The sequence below is a fragment of the Passer montanus genome, unplaced genomic scaffold, assembly GCF_014805655.1.
Source record: "Passer montanus isolate IOZ18808 unplaced genomic scaffold, ASM1480565v1 scaffold14, whole genome shotgun sequence".
NCBI classification, from domain to species: Eukaryota; Metazoa; Chordata; class Aves; order Passeriformes; family Passeridae; genus Passer; species Passer montanus.
This window is the reverse complement of record NW_024360941.1, coordinates 3,653,264-3,673,336: the sequence shown is the minus strand read 5'-3', so window position 1 is coordinate 3,673,336 and position 20,073 is coordinate 3,653,264. Positions and strand designations below refer to the sequence as shown.

The 20,073-nt window shown below is 38.7% G+C and overlaps 1 protein-coding gene across 2 annotated transcripts in view; it reads right to left on the bottom strand.

Moving 5' to 3' along the window:
* Positions 1-4,592: 4,592 nt before the first annotated feature.
* Positions 4,593-20,073, bottom strand: part of FNIP2 (folliculin interacting protein 2) — a 33,482-nt gene continuing 18,001 nt past the window's right edge. For both annotated transcript variants that reach the window (XM_039700036.1, XM_039700037.1), the window contains 5 exons: positions 16,108-17,422; positions 15,171-15,327; positions 13,271-13,471; positions 9,726-9,841; positions 4,593-8,469 (listed from right to left, as the gene is read on the bottom strand). In XM_039700036.1, coding sequence (XP_039555970.1) covers positions 8,391-8,469; positions 9,726-9,841; positions 13,271-13,471; positions 15,171-15,327; positions 16,108-17,422 — 1,868 coding nt within the window. In that variant the 3' untranslated portion in view covers positions 4,593-8,390. The remainder of the gene's footprint in view (positions 8,470-9,725; positions 9,842-13,270; positions 13,472-15,170; positions 15,328-16,107; positions 17,423-20,073) is intronic.

Here is a 20,073-nt window from a genome sequence, read left to right as displayed (position 1 = left end):
TTGTAATTGTACTCAATGTATAAGAACAGGCACACATATTCTCTTTTTAAATTTGACAAAAGACATGACTAAATGCCAGACAGGGTGTCTCTGACTCTTTAAAGCAATTGCCAGGAAGGGAAAAGGGAGGTGTATGATGCCCCCAGCCCAGCCTGGCCAGTAGGACTGTTTGATGATGAAGTCATTATCTGAGGACTCAGAAGATCAGATGCTAACCTTTGACACAGTATCCCTGCGTACCTTTGGCCAATTGCCCCATCCTTCTGTAATGAACAGTGGTAATTACCAGAATGCTGAGAAAACAAGCAGGAGCTGATTTAATGATGAGCCACAGACAGAGGGTGAAAATTCCCAACCTGCCACCAGTCAAGCTTAGTCAAGAATTAGGAATGGTTAATCAGTGTGGTTAACCCAGCACGGTACTGAGATAAAGATGTTACAGAATGAGTAGAAACAGGTTTAGCACATCCAGAGATGATCTCACTGCTACTGCAAAGCACTGTGCTACACTAAGCTGTGCTACCAGGATGCTCTGTGCTATACATCATCACAGACTACATAAAACTGCATTTAATTTGAGCAAGTCCAGCAGGCTGTAAAGTTCACAGTCATACTTCAACCTCAGCTACAATGCAACCCAGCTCTGCATCACAGCTCAAAGAAGGGCAGCAGTGTGCACTTTGGCAGCCAATCACCATCAAACTATTGGAATTGTCACACAGCAAAGGGCAAGCTGGTGCTGCAGTGACTTCACCCCAGACCATTAACATCTTTGTTCTTTTTAGCACAGTCCCCAATTGTTAAGAAAAGAATGGCACTTAGCAACACTCAGCAACACGCAGTGAGACGAACTGCAGGTGCAGATTGCTACTTGGATTCAGTGGGACAGCAATTCCCATGGAGCTCTCCTTCAAGAGCTTTGCCTCCTGGGTGGGACCATTCAGATCTTAGCTCTCCAACTAAACCAAGATCTAAAATCTCAGCACAAATCTCAAAGTCCATACCAGTTTTTTTTTTAGGGCTGGCAGAGCAGTTGCTGGCCACAAAAATAGACATGCCAAAAAAGCTTTATATATTTAGAAGAAAAGAGAGAATACTAATTTGAAGTGAAGCAAGGCAGGGTGGAGGAAAGCCAGCTCCCCTGTAAAGTTTAGTATGATCCAGGGATGAGGTGGTTATATTATGTAGGTCCTTTGCAGCAATACAGTCCAAACATCACAAGGCTCAAGACAGGAAGCCTTGTGAAGACAAGAACAGCATTCTCTAATTACCGGCTTGCCTTTATATCAAGAGCATCAGCACTTGCACTTGGAAAGCCACCAGAGCTTATTTAATTCAAACATTTAATAATGCTCTGCTACTCCTGCAGCCACTCCCAGCAGCCAACAAATTACCTGAGAGACTCAGAATTTATTTAGCAACATTACAAATGGGCTTTGCATCTCTTACTCGTGGTGTTTACCCACTCCTGAGCAACAGGAGAGACTACTGCATTCTTGTGGGAAGAAAATGGCACACAGCAAACCAGAGGCAGCTGTCTATCTTTAGGGTGCAGCCGTGACTCGGTGTAACACAAATGGTTTAAATACCAGAGGCCTGACAAACTCACCTGGAACACCGGTGGTTGTCCCAGCTGTACTGGCACAGCTCAGTCCATGGCTTTGGCAATGGCAGCAGGTCAGCATCCAGAGAACCCTGCTCAACAAGCCTCAGGGTTCAGTGACCCTTTCCACATTAGGGACATCAGACTGTGACAGGAGACTGCCGGAAGCGTAATTGCAGTAACAAAAGGGCAAAGGAAAAAAGTTAGCTTTCTCTCAGACCTAATTCCATTTTTGTTTTATCCCCCCATCAGGCAGCCTACTCCCAACATTCCTGACCAACAAGACCACAATGCAGAACTAGGCTCTTCTCACCCACATGGGAACAGGCTGCAATGGTACAGGCAGCCCAGGAACCTCTGTTCCCCAAATCAAAAGTTAAGGTATAATTTCTCTATTAGAAACAAACCTTTACAGAATTAAAGCACTTGCACTATGACTGCGGCATCCTTACATGAGTCAGTCCCTTAAAGAGAGCAGGAGGAGCTGATGGAATGGTTTGGAAATGTGATTTTTAATTTCACATTGAAACACAACTGATCTGAAAGCAAGGTGAAAAAAGTTGTGTGTTGTACAGAATGACAGAACTAGTTCAACAAAATACATTCCCCTATATTTTTCAAAGCTAAAGTGAACAGTTTTAGATTTGTCCATTTTGAGGTTAACAGGACTTGTGCAGATCTTAAAAAAAAAACAAACAAAAAAAAACCCACCCAAAAAGTGATGTAGAAAATGAAAAATTCTAACATCTACATGACACACAGAAAAGAAAACTACTCAGGCTCATTTTGCCTAGGGAAAAAGAGATGAGGTAGCAAAAGAGAGCTAAAATAGTAACATTACAGACATATTTGAAACAATTTTGTTATATGCAGGGTTGGAATTCAATCCAACACAAGGCAAAAAATTTTTGTGAGCCAAAATACCCCAGCCCTTGACACTATGGCACTCGCTCTTATCAGAACAAACCCACCCCTGGTAAGATCTCAAGCAGACCTAAGCATGACTCTGTATTTCCACACCCATGACCATTTCTCTGTTCACAGGAGAGGGGAATTTATTCCTTGGTGAGAAACTCATTCCTCACGGAAGTCTGTTCTCTCTCATACATCATTTTGTCAGATCACAGTGGAATCTTTTGTAGCTCCAAATGGAAAAAAAAAAATCCAGTTTATGAGATTATATTTGAGTACTTGACTGTTACTCCTAAGCCTTTCAGCCATGTGTTGACCTTAGGATTTCAAGACAAAGTGCTACTCATACTGCTTAAACTGCTTTAGCTTTGGGATTGTGCCAGACAGACAACTGACTGTGACTATTATAAGAGTAATTTTCCAGCATGTGGATTACTAGCATGTGTCCACTTAAGCTAATTTTATATGGGATCAGAAGCCTTACACAGGTCACAGTCTCATGGTTTGTCACTTGGCTTCGTGTCCTTTATATCCAAAATCCTGTTTTGTATGTTCAGTACTGGTTGACCTCTTCAAAGCTGTAAGTACAGAAAAAAGGATACAGTGCTCAGATGATCAGCAGAAAGCTTTGCTATATAACTTTTTCCAATAGAGAGAAAAGTAGGGAGAAAGACTGGCAGAATTTTGGCACAAGACTTAGTTACTTTGGAATATAGCTCATGTTTACTGCTGTAGCCTTGAAACCATTTTTACATATGAGGAGAACTCCTCCATCAGATCTGTGATCGTTCTTGCTACTTACATAAGCAGGAAAACAGTTCAGTTGCTTGTTCACTATAAACATTCATATTATTTCTAGTCACGTCTTCTGAACAAATCACAGAATCTGACTTCAGAGTTTGAGGATTTTTCAAATCTAGGTATTATTTTCCTCTTTGCAGCTCTCAGTTCTAAGAGCTCTCCTGCCACCCTCTCAGCCATACCTTGTAAGTATTCATTAATGCAGGTCTCCACCCCTTCCCAGTGCTTGGCTATTCAGTGTGTGCCAGCCTCTGCACCTCTCTCTTCTTAATCTGCCACGATCCTGAACACTTGGATTCTGAGAGACTGGGTAAGTGCCCTTTAAAAAGAAATTCAACCAGCTGGTATGAGCAACAGCTTAACTACAATTTTTTTAAAGTAGTGAAATCAGAGCAGAGGAGTTTCATGGAGTCTTACAAGGCCTGGATGGAAAAACAGGTTGGTGAACTGCACAAATCACTAAGATAGTCCAATGGTTCACAAGTGTCAAAAAGATCAGGGACTGGAGCAGTCAGGTGACTGGGTTTTCTCCTCACTATCAAGTCCTTGATGCCAAAGTTCCTGGGCTTTTTCCTTCCCTCAGTCCTTGTTAGCCTGACCAACAAGCAAACATTTCAGTCTGTAAGTAAAAAAATGCTTAGATACTACAAATCAGACTAACTCAGACTTGCTCAAAGAAGCACAAATACAGTTGATCATCTCATCTCCTTTCTGGTTTTATTTCTAAATAAGGATTTTCCAATAAGATTCAGAATACTAAATAGAAAGTCAGGTCATGGAAGATCTGAGAGAAATCAAAAACCTCTTTATTTGAAACTAAATCAGACCAAATGCACTAACCATTTCATACTCTAGTAGACACGAGGGGTCACTCACTCTTGCTCAGTAGGCAATTTTAGAAACTGGATTTATTATCTAATAGCAACACATTTTTCAGCTAGCTCAAATGCTTATGGAAAGAACTAAATACCAGCCACAGAGGTGTATGGAACCTCTGCACCACCTACTCCAACAGTCACTGTCTTCATTTCCACTATTTTTTGCCCATATTTTTCACACTGTAAGAGCACTTACATGTTTACATGTAAGTGGGGTAAAACTTCCAAGGATAACCAACCAAGTTCCAAATTTTGTGTAGCCTTCCTGTTAGACACTTCTTGTAACAGTTACTTACTTTGCTGATGGGTCGTCTGATAGACCATGTGCTGTTAGACCTCAGCTACAACAGCAGCTATTTCAGAAGCTTTAAAAAGGAAGATACCAAATACCACTTACGTTGATTTCAGAAAGTTTATTGCACCAAATGCCGCAAAGAAATTGACCAAAATGATAGTGTACATAAACAACTATAAGAAAAAAAACACGTAGTTTGACATTGGTGTTCAGTCATTCCTAAAAAAGCCTATGTTCTCCAAACATGCAATAGCAACACACATTTTTCTACTATGGAAAACTTGCCATGTATGTCAAATTACCTCATTTGACCTCAAAGCTCCCACCCCCTCCCCCCCACCAAAAAATTTTTAAAAAAGAAAAAAAAAAAAAAAGAAGGAAATTGTCTAGACTAAATTCAGTATTTCGGACTTGATTTTTATTTGGGTCCTTTTAATTGAAGTAGAAGTTATCCTTGAAGGGTAAGTGACCATTTTGCATAAACCTTCTATACAAGAATTTGATGCATCTGAAAAGAGGCTTTGACTTTAAGAGTAAAGATGCTTATAATATGGAGTGGGGAAAATCAATCTAAAATTCTGGAAGATGCCATCAGAAATGTGAATTACAGAATCAGTGCCTATTAGATTTTCTGGGAACAAAAGAAAGTTGTATAGCTAGTTCAGAGTGTACCTCACTTAAATTAAAATGTTCCAATCTTGGTATTGTTTGGGGTTAAAGAATTCATTTCAATTAAATTCTACAATTTAGCAGTTAATTCCTCCCCTATGTTTAGTCTTGCCTGAAAACAGCATACATTCTTTGAATTTCAGTGTGTAAACTGCATTTATGTGGGATTTTGGAAAGACTGTGCACTCCCACCTAACCAAGAAAATATGTATTTAAGTTTACAAAAAACCTACATAATACTGATAAAAACAACTTTGGAATATTTGAAAATTAAGCTACATTATCCATTTTCAACACAGCTGTACATTCATATCACTTTTCATCCTATTAAAATAAAACCAGAAACATGCCTTAAAAATGTCTAAAAAACACATCTGTAAATACTTACTGCCCTGTCATGCCACACCAATTTACATAAACATCAAGATGCTACCAAAAACAAGTTAAAGACTTCGAGTCAAAAAAAAGCCCTAGAAAGTGGAATCCTGTCAACTGAGGTAGTACATTTGGTGGAGGGGATATATGTAATTAGCTTTCATTAGTCTAAAGCCTTTTAAAGGTAATAAAGAGCTTTCATTTTGAATTTTCTTTCCCCCAAAACTAAAACTATGAGAATAAAATAGTTCAATGTGTAATTTCTGAAGAGCAGCAAAATGTTAGAGAAAGCAGCAAGAACTATAAAGTTTTAGCCTGGGCTGAAGAAAATTCAAGTGCTTTTGACCATCGGCTCACATGCCACCACAAAGTTAACTGATATCTTGCCCAAAGGCAGATTTTCTTTTTTTTTAAACAGTTGATGTGGTAAAATCATGTCTATTATTGATTATGGTATTAATCTTGAAATCAGTGAATGTCTGCAGATCTCTGTCCTCTTTAGTAAACCCTGTGACAACAAAAGCACATCTTTAAGTTAGCATATATTTCTTTGAAGAACTGTCAAGAGTCTGCTCAGATAAAAATCTCACTTTAAAAGAGATGGACTGACTTTTAATGACGTCAGCTACTATTTAAGAGTGACATGAAATAGAGAAAGTACATGAGGATTTCTATATACACTCAGAGAAGCAGTTTCATAGTCTTACACATGCACACACACATTCTCCATCAAGAGGGTAGTTTAGGAATATGTGACTTGCTCTATGGTTCATTCCTTGTTTTAACCTTGTGAAACAGAAAGTGGTATCTGCTAAAAGCCATATGCAGAGGTAAATTTACTTTCCAGCAGACAGAATTCACAGACCAAAGATATGAAAAGTTTGCTTAGCTATAAAGCAGGAGAAAAAACCCTGAACCATTGAAACATTTTAGCCTTTTTAGACAGAATACTAAGGAGAAATATGAAAATGCAATAAAAGAAATATTTGGAATGTCAGGTCAGAAAACCAGCATAGAAGGAACAGCTTTAGAAGTGTTGTATCAGAATATTAAGTATCCCTCCACGTGGAAACAACCTCTTTTCACAGTAGGCCAGTCTACCTATTTCCCTCAAAAAGCAACACAAGGTTAATCAAGACCCCATCACATTTAAACAATTCACAATAAGCACATTTCATTATTTCAAATAATTGAAAGTTTACTGTAGAAAAGTCCAAACATCAAGATAGTACGAAATAAAAACACTTTTAATAAAAGTGTGTCCCTTCAGTGTTAAAAATCTGTAACCACCAACAAGGAGAACTCATGACTGGTGACCCGGAGTTTCTTATTAGAATTCACTATTTTCAAGCAATTGTGTTGCCAGAAATTTGCTTGCAAGATGACAATTTCAGACACTGTATTCACAGTGGCTCACAACGGAATGGTCCAACATTGAGTTTTCCATTTAAGAATGTTTTGATCCTTTGTTCTCTCCTCAGTCTGGTCCATTGTTTCATATCCAGCTTAACAGTGCTTTATGCAAAATAAGTATTTTTTACATTCATTTTAATCAACCACGTGAAAACAGTGAAGTACAAAATTTTATTTTGCTTTCTAGAAACACCAAAGGCCAGTATCAACTAGTGGAGAAGTAGTTTCTGGTATCAGAGTAGTTAACCTAGTAAGGAAAGGCACCTGGATGATAGTTCAAGATTTCTGTAGAATCAAAAAGGGTAATTGCAAACATTCAGAGTAATATCAAATATTGGGGTTTGCCCCCACATGTCATTTTACTTCAAACAATATTCCTCTTTTATTTCTACTCAGAGTGACAACTCATAGCTGGAAAAAAGTAATACTTTTGACTAAAGGTTTGGTGGGGGTTGTTTGATGTCTTGTGTTTCCCCAATACGATTGTCTTCAGTTTGTGCCAATTGTTTGGTGTATGTGCACATGGACACATGCTCACAGCACTGGCATCGTTCAGAAGATTTTCAAATTCATGCTCCTTGGAGATAGCAATATTTGATGACACCAAGACAAGTTTAGTTCCCAGGACCACAGTCATACAGCAAATCAACAGTTACTGTAGTTGCATCAGCAACAAATGTAAACTTGTAGCAGAAGTTCCATAAGGCTTTCCCACAAAATCCCTCTCCCAGAAGTCCATTCCATTCCACTTGTAGCCATGGGCCCATTTGAATGCCTCTCATTAAAACAGAAGCAGCCACAGCTCTCAACCTTTTGTCCTTAAAGGGAAAAGTCACATCCACCTCACATACACCTCCATTCCCACATGACATCTGGCTGCTGAATCCAAGTTCCTTGTTCTGAGCCCATCACTTCTACTATACAAAACCACACGAATGTTCTGCAAGAAAATCACGTCCCACCAAATACACTTTTGTATAGGAACGCTATATACAGAGTTAACAGCTACTCCTCCTCCTCCCCAGCAAAGAAACATACACCACACCACACTCACAAGCATAGTATTACGAAATCCATTCTAACCCGCTTGTTCTTTTAACTGGTACTTCATGGTTCTGAGCAGCGTTTTGGGTGGCAGCACCCAGTCTGCCATATAGTGTTAACATTTGTCCTTTGAATAAAAATAAAATGCAAGGATGCAGTCTCTTGATTTAAGTCAGAAGTGAGATTGTAAGAAAAACCTGAATGCCTTTTGTGTTATGTAAACTGAAGTCCTCCGATAAAACATCCGGTTGAAATCAGAATCGGAAGGTGGCAGAATGTACAGTCATCACCTGCTTTCATCAGTGCTCCCCTTTACCAGTGTTTGGCACCTCTGTTCTTCATTCAACATTCCCATTTTCGTAACTGTACTTTAAGGGAATGACTATCCTGAGAATTTAATTTATAAGAGTATTTGAGCAACATATGGGGAATGAGTACTTGCTATAGCAGCCAACAAAGGCAAGTCATTGGATTCAATCCTAGAAATTAAAAAAAAAGAGAGAGCCTTTAAAATAATATACAGTCACTTTCACAAGAGAAATACAAGATGATACTTTTCATCCACTTGAAAGAAACTGGAAGGGTCTTGCTATTACTAAGTTCATTTTTAATTATCATTTACTGTCAATAATCATGTACTACCAGTAAAGGTAGGTAAATAATGCTTAAAACCAGGAAGCATGTTAGCACTTAAATCAAAAGACAGCAAGCAGTATTACATTCTGTGCTATATAATCTTTTGTAGTTTAAATAAAAGATCTTTTACGTATTTGCTAAACCCTAAGCCTCAGCTTGTAGTGTTACCGGTGAGCAGACACCAATAAGCCCAGTTTAACAAAGTACTTGGTATCAGCTTATGGAAGATTATGCATTTCAGGTTTTTAATATAACTCAGCTCACTACATAGTAGCACTTTCTTACAAAAAAAAAATGACCAAAAGCTGAAATTATTAATTATTATGCAATAACAGTTCAAGGAACATCTCGCAAGTGCAATGGTCAGTTTCCCATTATTTCCAAAGGCGAAGCTGCTCAGAGGCCAGGATGTGTGTACATACTTATATATATTTAACATGGACACACACACAAAGTGCTTATTTCACTGTTTCACTATTTACAGCTATATTTCTGAGCATGAGATCTTGAACAGTCTAGAAAAAGATAAATTAAATTTATTCTACAGTGCTAAAAAACATCTTGAGAAAGTGTATTTACTTCTTTCCCTTTTTCTGCTGTCAGCAGGCAGATCCCTAAAGGTTATATGCCAATCAAATACTCTTATTAGAAGACAGCTGCTAAACAGGACACCTGTTCATTTTTCTACACCTGATTTTTGAGACCCTCTTGTTCCTTAAGATTCAAATGCACCCTTTTCATTCCAAAAATTTGGAAGTACTTTTCAGGATGAAGTTCTCATTAAGGAGATCACAGCAGAAGGGAGTGTGTATGAATACTTAGATAACTTCCTAATGACCAAAATTCAAACTTCTCTTAATTTAAAATTCTCTTAATTCTGAAGATTTAAAAGTGACAAATATTTTGTTGTTGCTGTATGTCTCCTCATTTTGAGATAGCTCAGTAGAACCCATTTTTGCAACTTATTAGGCACATGAAAGAGAAGTGTTAAATATGAAGCAAATGCTTATGAGAACAAGCTGTCAATACTCAGATGAAAAGGAAAAATAACTGCCCCAGCTTTTGCCATTGCTTAAGACTGATAACCTGCAATACTCACCCCAATACAATTCCTAGTTCTTTTACATGCACTCTTGTATGTCCTCGCAGATATTCTGAAAGCATTTTGCTTTTGAGATACATCTCTTGCAGTCTATCCTCAAGATGCATTATGCACTGTAAACACAGACCACAAACCTCAGAACAGCTTTTGCAATCGCATGCAAATATTACAGAAATGTAAGCACATCACTTTACCTTCTATCTTAGAAGATAAACTAAGCCTCCACTCTAAAATCTAGATGAGGCAACTGGATTTATTAAAAATTCTGCCATAAACATTAAAAAGTTACACCACCCCACAAGGAGGAAACCCCTCATAGGACTGGGGCATTCCACTCTCCTGGGCAGCAAGTTTGTTGCACAAACTGCACCTCCATTTCCACTCACATCACTGCATTTCTGCCAACTTCAACAGTTTTAATGAGGTTCAAAACCACTCGAGATATCTTACTAAAAATTAAGGCAAAATTCTTGGGTGAAGATGTCTTTGTTATAAGTCAGTACTATTTTTCTGAAATACTTGGTTTAGACAACAGTTTCTAAAATGATAATTCTAGCTCTAAGGCCCTAGTGCCATTCAAGAAACTAAGACTCAGGACGTGGAAGACACCGGTACCTTCTTGGTCACAGAATTAGAACCCTTTTACTGACTGCTTTTCTGTAGCAACTAAGTTACAAATCCATTTTAGGCATTCATTTTCATAATTCCTAAGTATTTCTAGTTTAAAATTGCTTAAACATTTGATGCTGATTGCCAAAGGTAATAGTTCAAGTTCAAACATCAGTCTAATCACTCCGCTTTTCTTCCAGCAGTGGAATGCTAGAAATGCATATAATTTCTAAATACAGTCATGTGATTCATGGCAATTTCTCATATACCAGCTACAAGAGAGCAGATGAACCTTGGCTTCAAGGAGAGAGAGAGAGAGGTTATTCTGGCAAGACAAGGTCAGCAGGCAGCATGTCTTCACAAGCTGAGTAGGTAGGAAGTCTTATCAGGTATTTTGTTGTAGGACAAAGGTACATTCAATTTGATATATTCCTTCTTTTCATAGGGATGACCACTTCAAAAAAGTTAAATTAGGTCAGCTCTCTGAAATCAGGAGATGAAAGCAGGAAGCACATACAGAACGTCACATTATCAAACATATAATCAGACAGCAATTAGAAACAGTAGCAGCAAATAGCTTCAGGCCATCATCCCATGTGCTGGAGCTGAATGAAAACCCTAAGTATTAGAAGTGAGACCTGGTGAGACAACCTTTGTTAATTAAAAATCTAATGAGAAAAAAAATAGTCAGGCTTGTAGGTAGCCTAATATGTATTTTTCTGATCATCTGGAGCAAGATGTTTAATTATTCTTTCAATGAGCTAATATTGAATCTTAATAATGGAAAATAGAGGCATTTTAAAAAACATGCAACATGGTAGTAGAGTAAAATCACTGCCACCAGTGGAGGAAAGGCAGAAGGTTTTTTCATAGGTTTGCTTCAAGCAAATTTTCACTCAAGTCATTACCATCATAACACTTCTGATTCTGGCCAAAAGGAAAGCAAGCACCCTTATCTTTTCCATGACAGGCAACCCTCATGCAATAAGCCTATGAGCACTTTCTCAGTGGTTCAGGGGGCCATGCAGCTGATTCACAAAGTAGCAATTCAATCTGTTTCAATTCCAGTATTTATGTTGAGGATTCTGGATTATTTTGTTTTTAAGTTATGAGAGAGCAAGTAAGAAAGAATCCCACATTATTTTAAAAGAAGGTTGTTTACATCATATGATCTATTCCTTCTGCATACCAGCAAAGAATCAAAAGACATTTCTGCCCACAAGCTCGGCACATTAACCCATCTGGTTCAGTGACCACAAGTATTTTTTTTTTTTTATAAATATATTAGCTTCCTCTGCAGTTTCTCATTGACCAAATGGAAGAAAAGTCAAGTAACTTCTAAAAATAGAGAAGCAACTTAAACTGAGCTTAAAGGTAAAACTTTTGACATATTGCTGAAATGCAGCAGTTGCAATCAGCACTTTCACCAGGGCATACTGCAAAGCTCTCTGCAGCACAGTTATCAGTCTGAAGTGGTACAACAAAAGTATCACCACTTGCCCTTTATCTGGTCTCAAATTGGGTTGTTTTCTGTTGGTACCACAAAACCCCAAAAATACCTACTCATCAGAACAGTAACTGCATGTAAAGAGATACACACTCCTAAAGGAAGCTTCAAACATACTGCACTGTGGTCATCTCTGATTGATGAGTACATCAATACATATGTTTCTATCCAAATTTAAATCAACAGAAATACTACTACTAAAATGTCACACTTCTCCTAGAGTTTAGGAACACTTAGCTTCCATGCACTGATGTTGTTTTAGCAAAGTTCCAAAATCTCCTGACAGAAGGATCCAAGTATTTCTAACACAAATGATGAAAAATTTACAAACAACTAGCACTGTCACTTCACAGTTCCTTTTTGTGAGAAAAAGGAAATAAAAACACCTGAAAATCATTCTGCCTCCAGACACCTCCCAAACCACACAAGCCATATGGAAACTGCATACACAAATCCTAAGAAAACACTAGAAAGAACGCTTGTGTTGCAAAATCAACTACTCAGTTTAAAAATGCCAGGATTTTAGGTGTGACGGTGCTAGTGTTAAGATACAATTTCAACCACAGTTGCATATTTTTCAATGCCCAGAAGAATCCAGAGAAAACACTCAAAAATGTACCCACGTATTTTGCCTAGCATTTGACTTGAAGAACTTAGTTTAATCAATACCACCAATTTAACTCAAAACAGTGCCAACCAATACTATTTAAAGCTATTAGTGTTTAGCTCTATCTTCCTCTTCCATCTGCTGGCACTGTTATTGCACAGGATTCCTACAGAATTTCTCAAGGCTATCTGCTGAAGGACAAATCAATTCTGTTTATTAGAAAAGGGGTGACTACTGAAAAAACACTCCATCTCACCTCACTAATAATTATGTGCTAAAAATTGAATTACAGTTATTGCAGTCAGACTTGCGGGTCATTTTGTTGTAATCACCAAAACCAGCATTACAGATTTGCTCTGATGAACTCCACTACAAAGGAGGACAGGAAAGGATGCTGTGAGATTGTTACTTTGTCATGTTGCATACTCCCTTTCTCTGCTGCAACCCACCCATTCCCAGGTGTCTCATCCTATCAATCCTATGGAGCCATCTGCAAAGCTACCCAAGACAGCACTTGCTAAAATATGCATAAAGCAGAAGGGTCAAGTAAACAAACAGGCACAGTTAGCTGGACTGAAGAAGAGACATCTACTACATGGGGTTGGAAAGAAACCTCAAGAACAGGAAGTTTTTTGCCAGAACCAGGATTTGGTATCCATTACTGGACTGTAGCATGGATTCTTTCCAACATGTTGTAACAGCTCTGCATTATATCAGGCATTAGTTCACTGATATTGCAACACAGTGTACAGAACTCCATGTTGCTATCTGAGCTAAACAACTTCCATTAGCTTCAGCCTTCAATAAAGAAATACTTACAAAGTCAGCTGGGACGTTCAGTTTGTAAAGCTGTAAAATAGACTGCAACAGACTGGATACTTGACTTGAAACCAGAACATCCTTGCCTAACTTCACACTGTCCATCATCTTCCTCTGGCTTGTAGCTACTTGTACATTCCATTTATCTGTGTCTGCAATAATGCAGACAGCTTCCGCTATGGGCTCATCTAGCACTGGATGCTGCAACAGAAACAAAATACAATTATGTGATACTTTCATATACATTTACACAGTTCAGTTTGAGGTTCTACTTTTATTCACACTGATGTAGCAAATAAGAAAGTGATCCAATGCATGGTTTTGTCCATTACAGAACCAAAGGTATCAAAAAATGACAAGGAATACCAACTTCAGTAACAAGATTTACATTCAGCATTCAGCAGCACTGCATCTGCCAATTTGATTGAAACATCTAATTTTCATTAGTGCCTGAAAGTCACTACTCAATTTTATTTTTCTTCATGTATTCCCCCTACCCTGAAGAGATTAGTTTCTTTCAAAATGAAAAAGTAATTACACTGATCCAGTGATGGTGAAAGTACATTCAATATTTCAGAAATATGTGAGGGATTTTATTATGCACAATCAAGAAGGGTATAACAGAACAGCTAGGGTTGGAGGGGACCTGTGGAGATCCTCTAATCCAGCTCCTTGCCAAGGCAGTGTCCCCTAGAGCAGGTGACACAGGAACAACTCCAGGTGGGTTTTGAATGTCTCTAGAGAGGGAGACTTCCCAGAAGACTCCTGGGCAGCTGGTTCCACTGCTCTGCCACCCTCAGAATAAAGAATTTCTTCCTCAGAAGCTGAGGTGGAACTTCTTGTGTTTGAGTTTATGGCCATTGCACTGTGTCCCGTTGCTGAGCACCACTCTCTTGACACCTGCCTTTAGGATATTTACATGCATGAATGAGATGCCCTCTCAGTTGAGCATCCTCTGAGAAAAGAGATGTTCCAGATCCCTAATGCTCTCTGGGGCTTTCCACTGGACTCTCTCCAGTAGCTCCTCATCCTTCTTGACCTGTGGAACCCAGGAGTGGACCCAGCAATCCAGATGTAACCTCACTAAGGCTGAGTAGAGGGGCAGGTTCACCTCCCTTGACCCGCTGGAATGCTCTTGCTATGCACCCCAGGAAAGCACTGGCTCTCCTTGCAGCAAGAGCTGCTCAGGCTCATGGCCCACTTTGTCATCCACCAAAGAAGAGCCACACTTTCACACCGGACCACTCTGATGTTCCTTAAGGAACAGACAGACATACACATCCCTGCTCTGGACAGTACATGCAGTCATGTCAGCAGGAGGATTCTTAATTGCTACAGAGAGAAGCTGCTGACAAAAAACTGTGAGGGCACACAGTTATTGCAGTGAAAGCTTAGTCATAAATTTTATAATTTAGGAGTACTTACAGTAGAGAAAGAACACAGCAAAGTTCTTATCTATATACAATTACCTTCTGTAGTCAGTCATTTCTGCTACAGACTAGCATCATACAGGCCTCAACATGACTTTACCTCACCTGCTACACTAAGTGGCAAAATAAGATGTTTCAACTTGCATATAATTTTTCTGAAATATAGGTAATTTTGTCTGCTATTGTGATGGAAAAGAGAAGCAGCTCAAACTTCAAGTTTGTAACTTGAAGTTGCAAACAATCTTCCTTGTGTTAATCTTTGAACAGAAGCCTTAAAAGTAATAAAGGAAAGCACATGATTAATGCATGAACAGGTGTTGCATATAGTAAATTAAGGGTTTACATTTTCAAAAAGGAAGACATGGCAGGTGTGGCTGTTCAGAACAGGTAAGTAAAAAACAATCTGCTAAAATAACCTGCTTCTGTAGATTTCAGTATCACAATTACTCTGATTCAGTACTTTAACTCACATGCATTGCATGAAGTAGATCTGCTAGCAGACACTGCTTGAGCTTTTCATCATTATTTATTCCATGCAGCACTAGATCAGGTATATACGTATGACAGTAACCACCCAGAAGTGATCTTCCAAAGTTTTTCACACATTGACTGCTGATGGTATTTGACCTGAAATACAGAAATACAAAGCCGGTAAGACTCGTGCTTGACAAACTGCATTTAGATTTTACATTACTGCAAAGTCATGTCTCCTTCTACTGCAAATATTAATCAACAGTTGTACTACAAGTACACATAAATGTTCACACCAGTAAACATCTAGTGATGCCCTTTAAAACAAGAATTTCAAAAGCTGAAATTTAACAACATATTGATTTCTTCAGACTTGGAAATAAGCAAATTTATATGCACTGGAGTTTGTGGGATAAATGAGCTCCATGTTCTGCAGCTTACAGTTTTGCTAAATTTGAGTTTTCTTCAACTCTCATGCTTAAGGTAAGTTTAGAAACTGACCTTAAGCACCATCAAACTCCATGTGCATCTGGAATGCTCAAAAACTTTCAAATAGCATGTCCATGTTTATTCCAAATCTGTATTTGACTTATAAAAATGTCAAATCTGAACAGTTATCTTTCTAAGCAAAGTTTTGCTTGTTCTCAGATGTGATATCTATATTAAATGTTTCAGTCAGTTTACATAAAAAGTTTGATCATATTTTTAGGCATTTGAAGTATACCTTTGTAACAAAACTTTATTAAACCTGTTCTGTCTCTGTTTCCTTTATGCCAAATCTACTTATAAGAATTCTAATTACATCACTGTCTACTACTGATTAGTTTGCAAGGAACTTAGTCAAGTTCTCAGATTTCAGACTTGAAACTTTAAACAACTCCAAAGTAGCTACAGCTTTTGATTCCATTTAGTTCTAAATTAATCAGACTTCTTTACCTTGGCAAAGGAAGTTCCACTTCTGCAAATTCTTCAAGCCGTTTGCTGATATTATCACGATGCACTTCATCAGGGATACAACAATCACCTTCTTCATCACTAGCTCCAAGAGCACTGTCTGAACTCTCATTCCTTGGAATGTCCCCTTCAACTCTGAAGGAGGTTTTCCTTCCAGAATCCCCATAGGGGACATCTTTAGCACCTACTTTAGAGGAATCCTGTTTGACAGCAGAATCTGCTTCTACGCAGTCAGAAGAATAGCTCTCCAAATTGCCAGAGCATAAAGTTCTATTTTCTTTCATGTTTGGCAATTTTACAGTTTCTATGTTATCTGTGGGTAAAAGCAGTTCACTAGATATTGAGTTAATTAAATTCACTTCAGTTCCTTTACTTTCCATATGTTGGTTAAGTATACTTTCCTTCTCCTCACACGGTGGGATTTGTGCATGACAAACATTATGTCTACTGATGGGTATAAAGGCAGATTCACAACTGTCTCCTTGATTCTGAGAAGCATCCACAGTCAGATTTGTGGAACTTGAGGCACAATGTATCACCTCTGCATTTTTAATTAATGCCTTCAGATTTTCTTCCATTTCTCTTCTATGAGTTTCTAAGTCTGACTCTGGTGATGCTGAACTTCCAATCTGAAATGTGACCTTTTCTAAGTGTGAACTCCTGTGGCCAGACCTTTCAGGACAAGGTACAGCAGATGACCTACTACAAAACTGCTTCTCCACTTTTCTCTCATTCTGGTTCTTGTTCTTCTTTGTATCCATTACATCCTCTAATTTAGATGATTCTTCAGAGTGGCAGGATATGATTCCTGTGTCAGTGACAGTTCTTTTCCTACCATCAGCTGTTCCTTTACAGGAACTGCCAGTTAGACAGTCAACAGATGTTTCAGAGGTCTGACTGGTCTTTTCTATTGCTTCCCTCTTTTCTCTTGATGAAACTGGGACAGCCTGAGTGCTTTCTGGTTCATGCACCCCCTCTGCAGTACTGTTCTTACTTCCATCATTCTTTGGAGGTAGGATTGGAGGCACAAGAGCAGGGTCATTTTTAACAGTGACAACCACATAATCAGATTCTTCTACCTCTCCCTTTTCTAGTGCAGTTGTGATCTTGCTTCCATTTAGCACCTGCTCTCCTTCCCCAGCTTTGTCACTCCACGTCAGCTGATTCTCCTGCAGCTCAGAGCACCGGATGAAGTAAGTTAGAACATAGAGCAAGCGCTGCACCAGCTCCTTGCGCTTTCCAACAATCACAGTCCGAGTCAGTCTCACTGGAGAGCCTATGGCACCGTAGAGATCACCTACACAGGAAAGCAGAAACTTCACAGGTTTATGTTGCATTGTAATATAACTCATACTGTTCAAATTCAACACATTTTGAAACAGCATTTACTATGGACACAATCAGACAGTTAATTTCTTCCACAGTGAATTCATAAAAGTCTTAAACAAAGAGTAACAAAGGAAGCCATCTAATGCTTCTTACACCTGGCTTTTGTCCAGAAGGTCTTTTGTGAGCAATCAGCTGCTATTACTCATTTTCTTTCTGTTAAGACCACTAAGATTTAATTTACACAATGCTTACAAGACATTATCACCTGGAAACTGACACAAGGGGGCAAAGCAGAATGTAGGTACAGCAAAACTCTGAAGCCAGCTATATACTATTTTCTGTTTTTCTACTAATTTTCTTTCACAAAGTTTTTCTGTTTTAACCTCTGTTAAACACAGGCATTTTTACAAAGATAAAATTTTAATTATGTTTTTCAGGACTAAGATATCAAAAAAGAAAAAAAGAAATAAATATTAACTTAATAAATGAGGCTCAGAAAAAAAGAGGCATGTAACTACCTTATTGAGCAAGGCACGTGCTGTGTATGTGGGAGCCAACCTCACTCACATGAGCATTTAACTTTGGTAGGGGGAGTAGAGAAGCAGAAAATCAAAATACAACTGCAATATGAAAGGCACTACTAGATCATCATCTAAGTCCCTCTGAGAATGACTTACTTGCTACTTATTCTGCATAACTGCTGTCTTAACAGAACTAAAATTGTACGTATCCTACTTTAAAATATTTCTTTGGGAGAGTGGCAATTATCTTCCAGCTGCTTTTAATCATCTATCAGGTAAAGGGTTCCTACTCCAGAGTTCTGGGAGAAGTAAACATAGACCGCCAGTAAGGGAATGTTCACATGCCCTGTTGGTAAAAGATCAGCTAACTCAGAGAAGTGTCTATTCCCAGGATGAGTTAACCCAGTTGTCTTCACATGACACCCATCAGAGAACACTCATTAAATTGTCTTTGGCTAACCAATCTATGTCTGATCTCACCAGCACATGGGAGACAGCTGGCAAACGCTCCATTTTCTTCAGCTACCTGCAGTGTGGAAAACAGGCTTCTCTACCCTGAGGTTTGATCAGCTACCTGCTAATCTATCAGACTGCTTTCAGGTGCTAAATCCTTCCTCTGGGCTGCTCAAATTCTGTTCTGGACAGAGCTTGCCATCAGGATTTTGTACTAGACCTCAAGAAGCAACACTATATTAAGAGTTATAAACAGAGCTTCAGAAAGGGTTCTTCCAAGGGCAAGGGGGACTCTGGTTTCAATGCTAACACAGCAAAAAAAAACTCCAAAGAGCACATTTATGTCCAGCCTCCTTCTCACTATACACATCATAAAAGGAATAAGGCTCCCAACTCCATTCCTACAAAAAAGGATCAATGAGACAGTAATTCCATGGTTTCTCTGTCTCCCCTGCTAAGATCTGCCATTTCCCACAATGCCAGTGATGCACTGGAGAGGCTCCTGTGGGGTGGCATCAGTGGTGCCATCTTCCTTCAGTTAGGGACACCCTTGCAACCAACCCCAGAGCCTAACAAGCCAGCAAATTCATTCTTCAGGAACTAAAAGTAGTTTTTCAGACTTCTTCAGATTTCTCAATCTCAAAGGCTGGTAGGCCACAAGGACAAGCAATATGGAAACGAAACTGGAATATATTGTTTTACTTTTGAGTTGAGCACAGTTGCTATGGAAATCAGATGCAGGCTTCATGCTCATTTGCACAATTGGCTTTTATATAAATACTAATAAGACAGTGCAACAAGTCAAAATTGTGATCTTTGTTAATACCATTAGATTGAAACTGGTGTTTAAGAGACAGTATGTTTTCATGACATGTACTAATTGTATTAGTACATGTACTAATTGTATTAGTACATAATTGCAGTTGATATGTAATGTGTAATGAAAATACAGGTCTGAAGGTGGAAAGACAGGTACATCAAAATCCTGTCATTTCCATTTTTAAGACTTGATTTTTTTGTTTTTCTTCCCTCTTCCTAAAGAAGAGGACCAGCAGAGGGCAACATCTCCCTTTCACAATCAGCTTTTGCAACCACAACAGTAACAGCTTCTTGGGCTTTATAACAATGAAACAAAAATCAGAGAGCATTTTGAGTTCAGGCACTGAGAACTTGGCAAGACAAAAAGAGAAACAGACTCTTGACTAGTCACCAGTGGTGACTCCTGGGAACAACCACAAGAGCTACTACTGAGCTTACGCCTCCAGTCCAGCTGGTTTTTGCAACTCCAGGCCTGGCTCCGTCCTCAACACCACAGACGCACTTCTTATTTCCCCTTCAGTCTAACCTCTGCACAATGTTTAAATGACATCTTAAACCAGGAAACAATTCACTACAATTACATGGCCAAAGTAGCAAATCTTTCATAGAGGTTACTGAGGAAAAGAAGCCTGAGACAATCAGGAAAAGACAGCACCAGCATCACAGAGTAAGTCACATCATTGCCTCAGTGTGCACGTGTGTTATTTTGCATGGCAATATAGTACATCAGCTAAAGTGAAGGGTTGTCTGATGTCAGATTTTCATCTGCTGCCAAGAAGAGGAGGAATTTTCAAATATTTACCACTGACAGAATGACTTTCTTAGC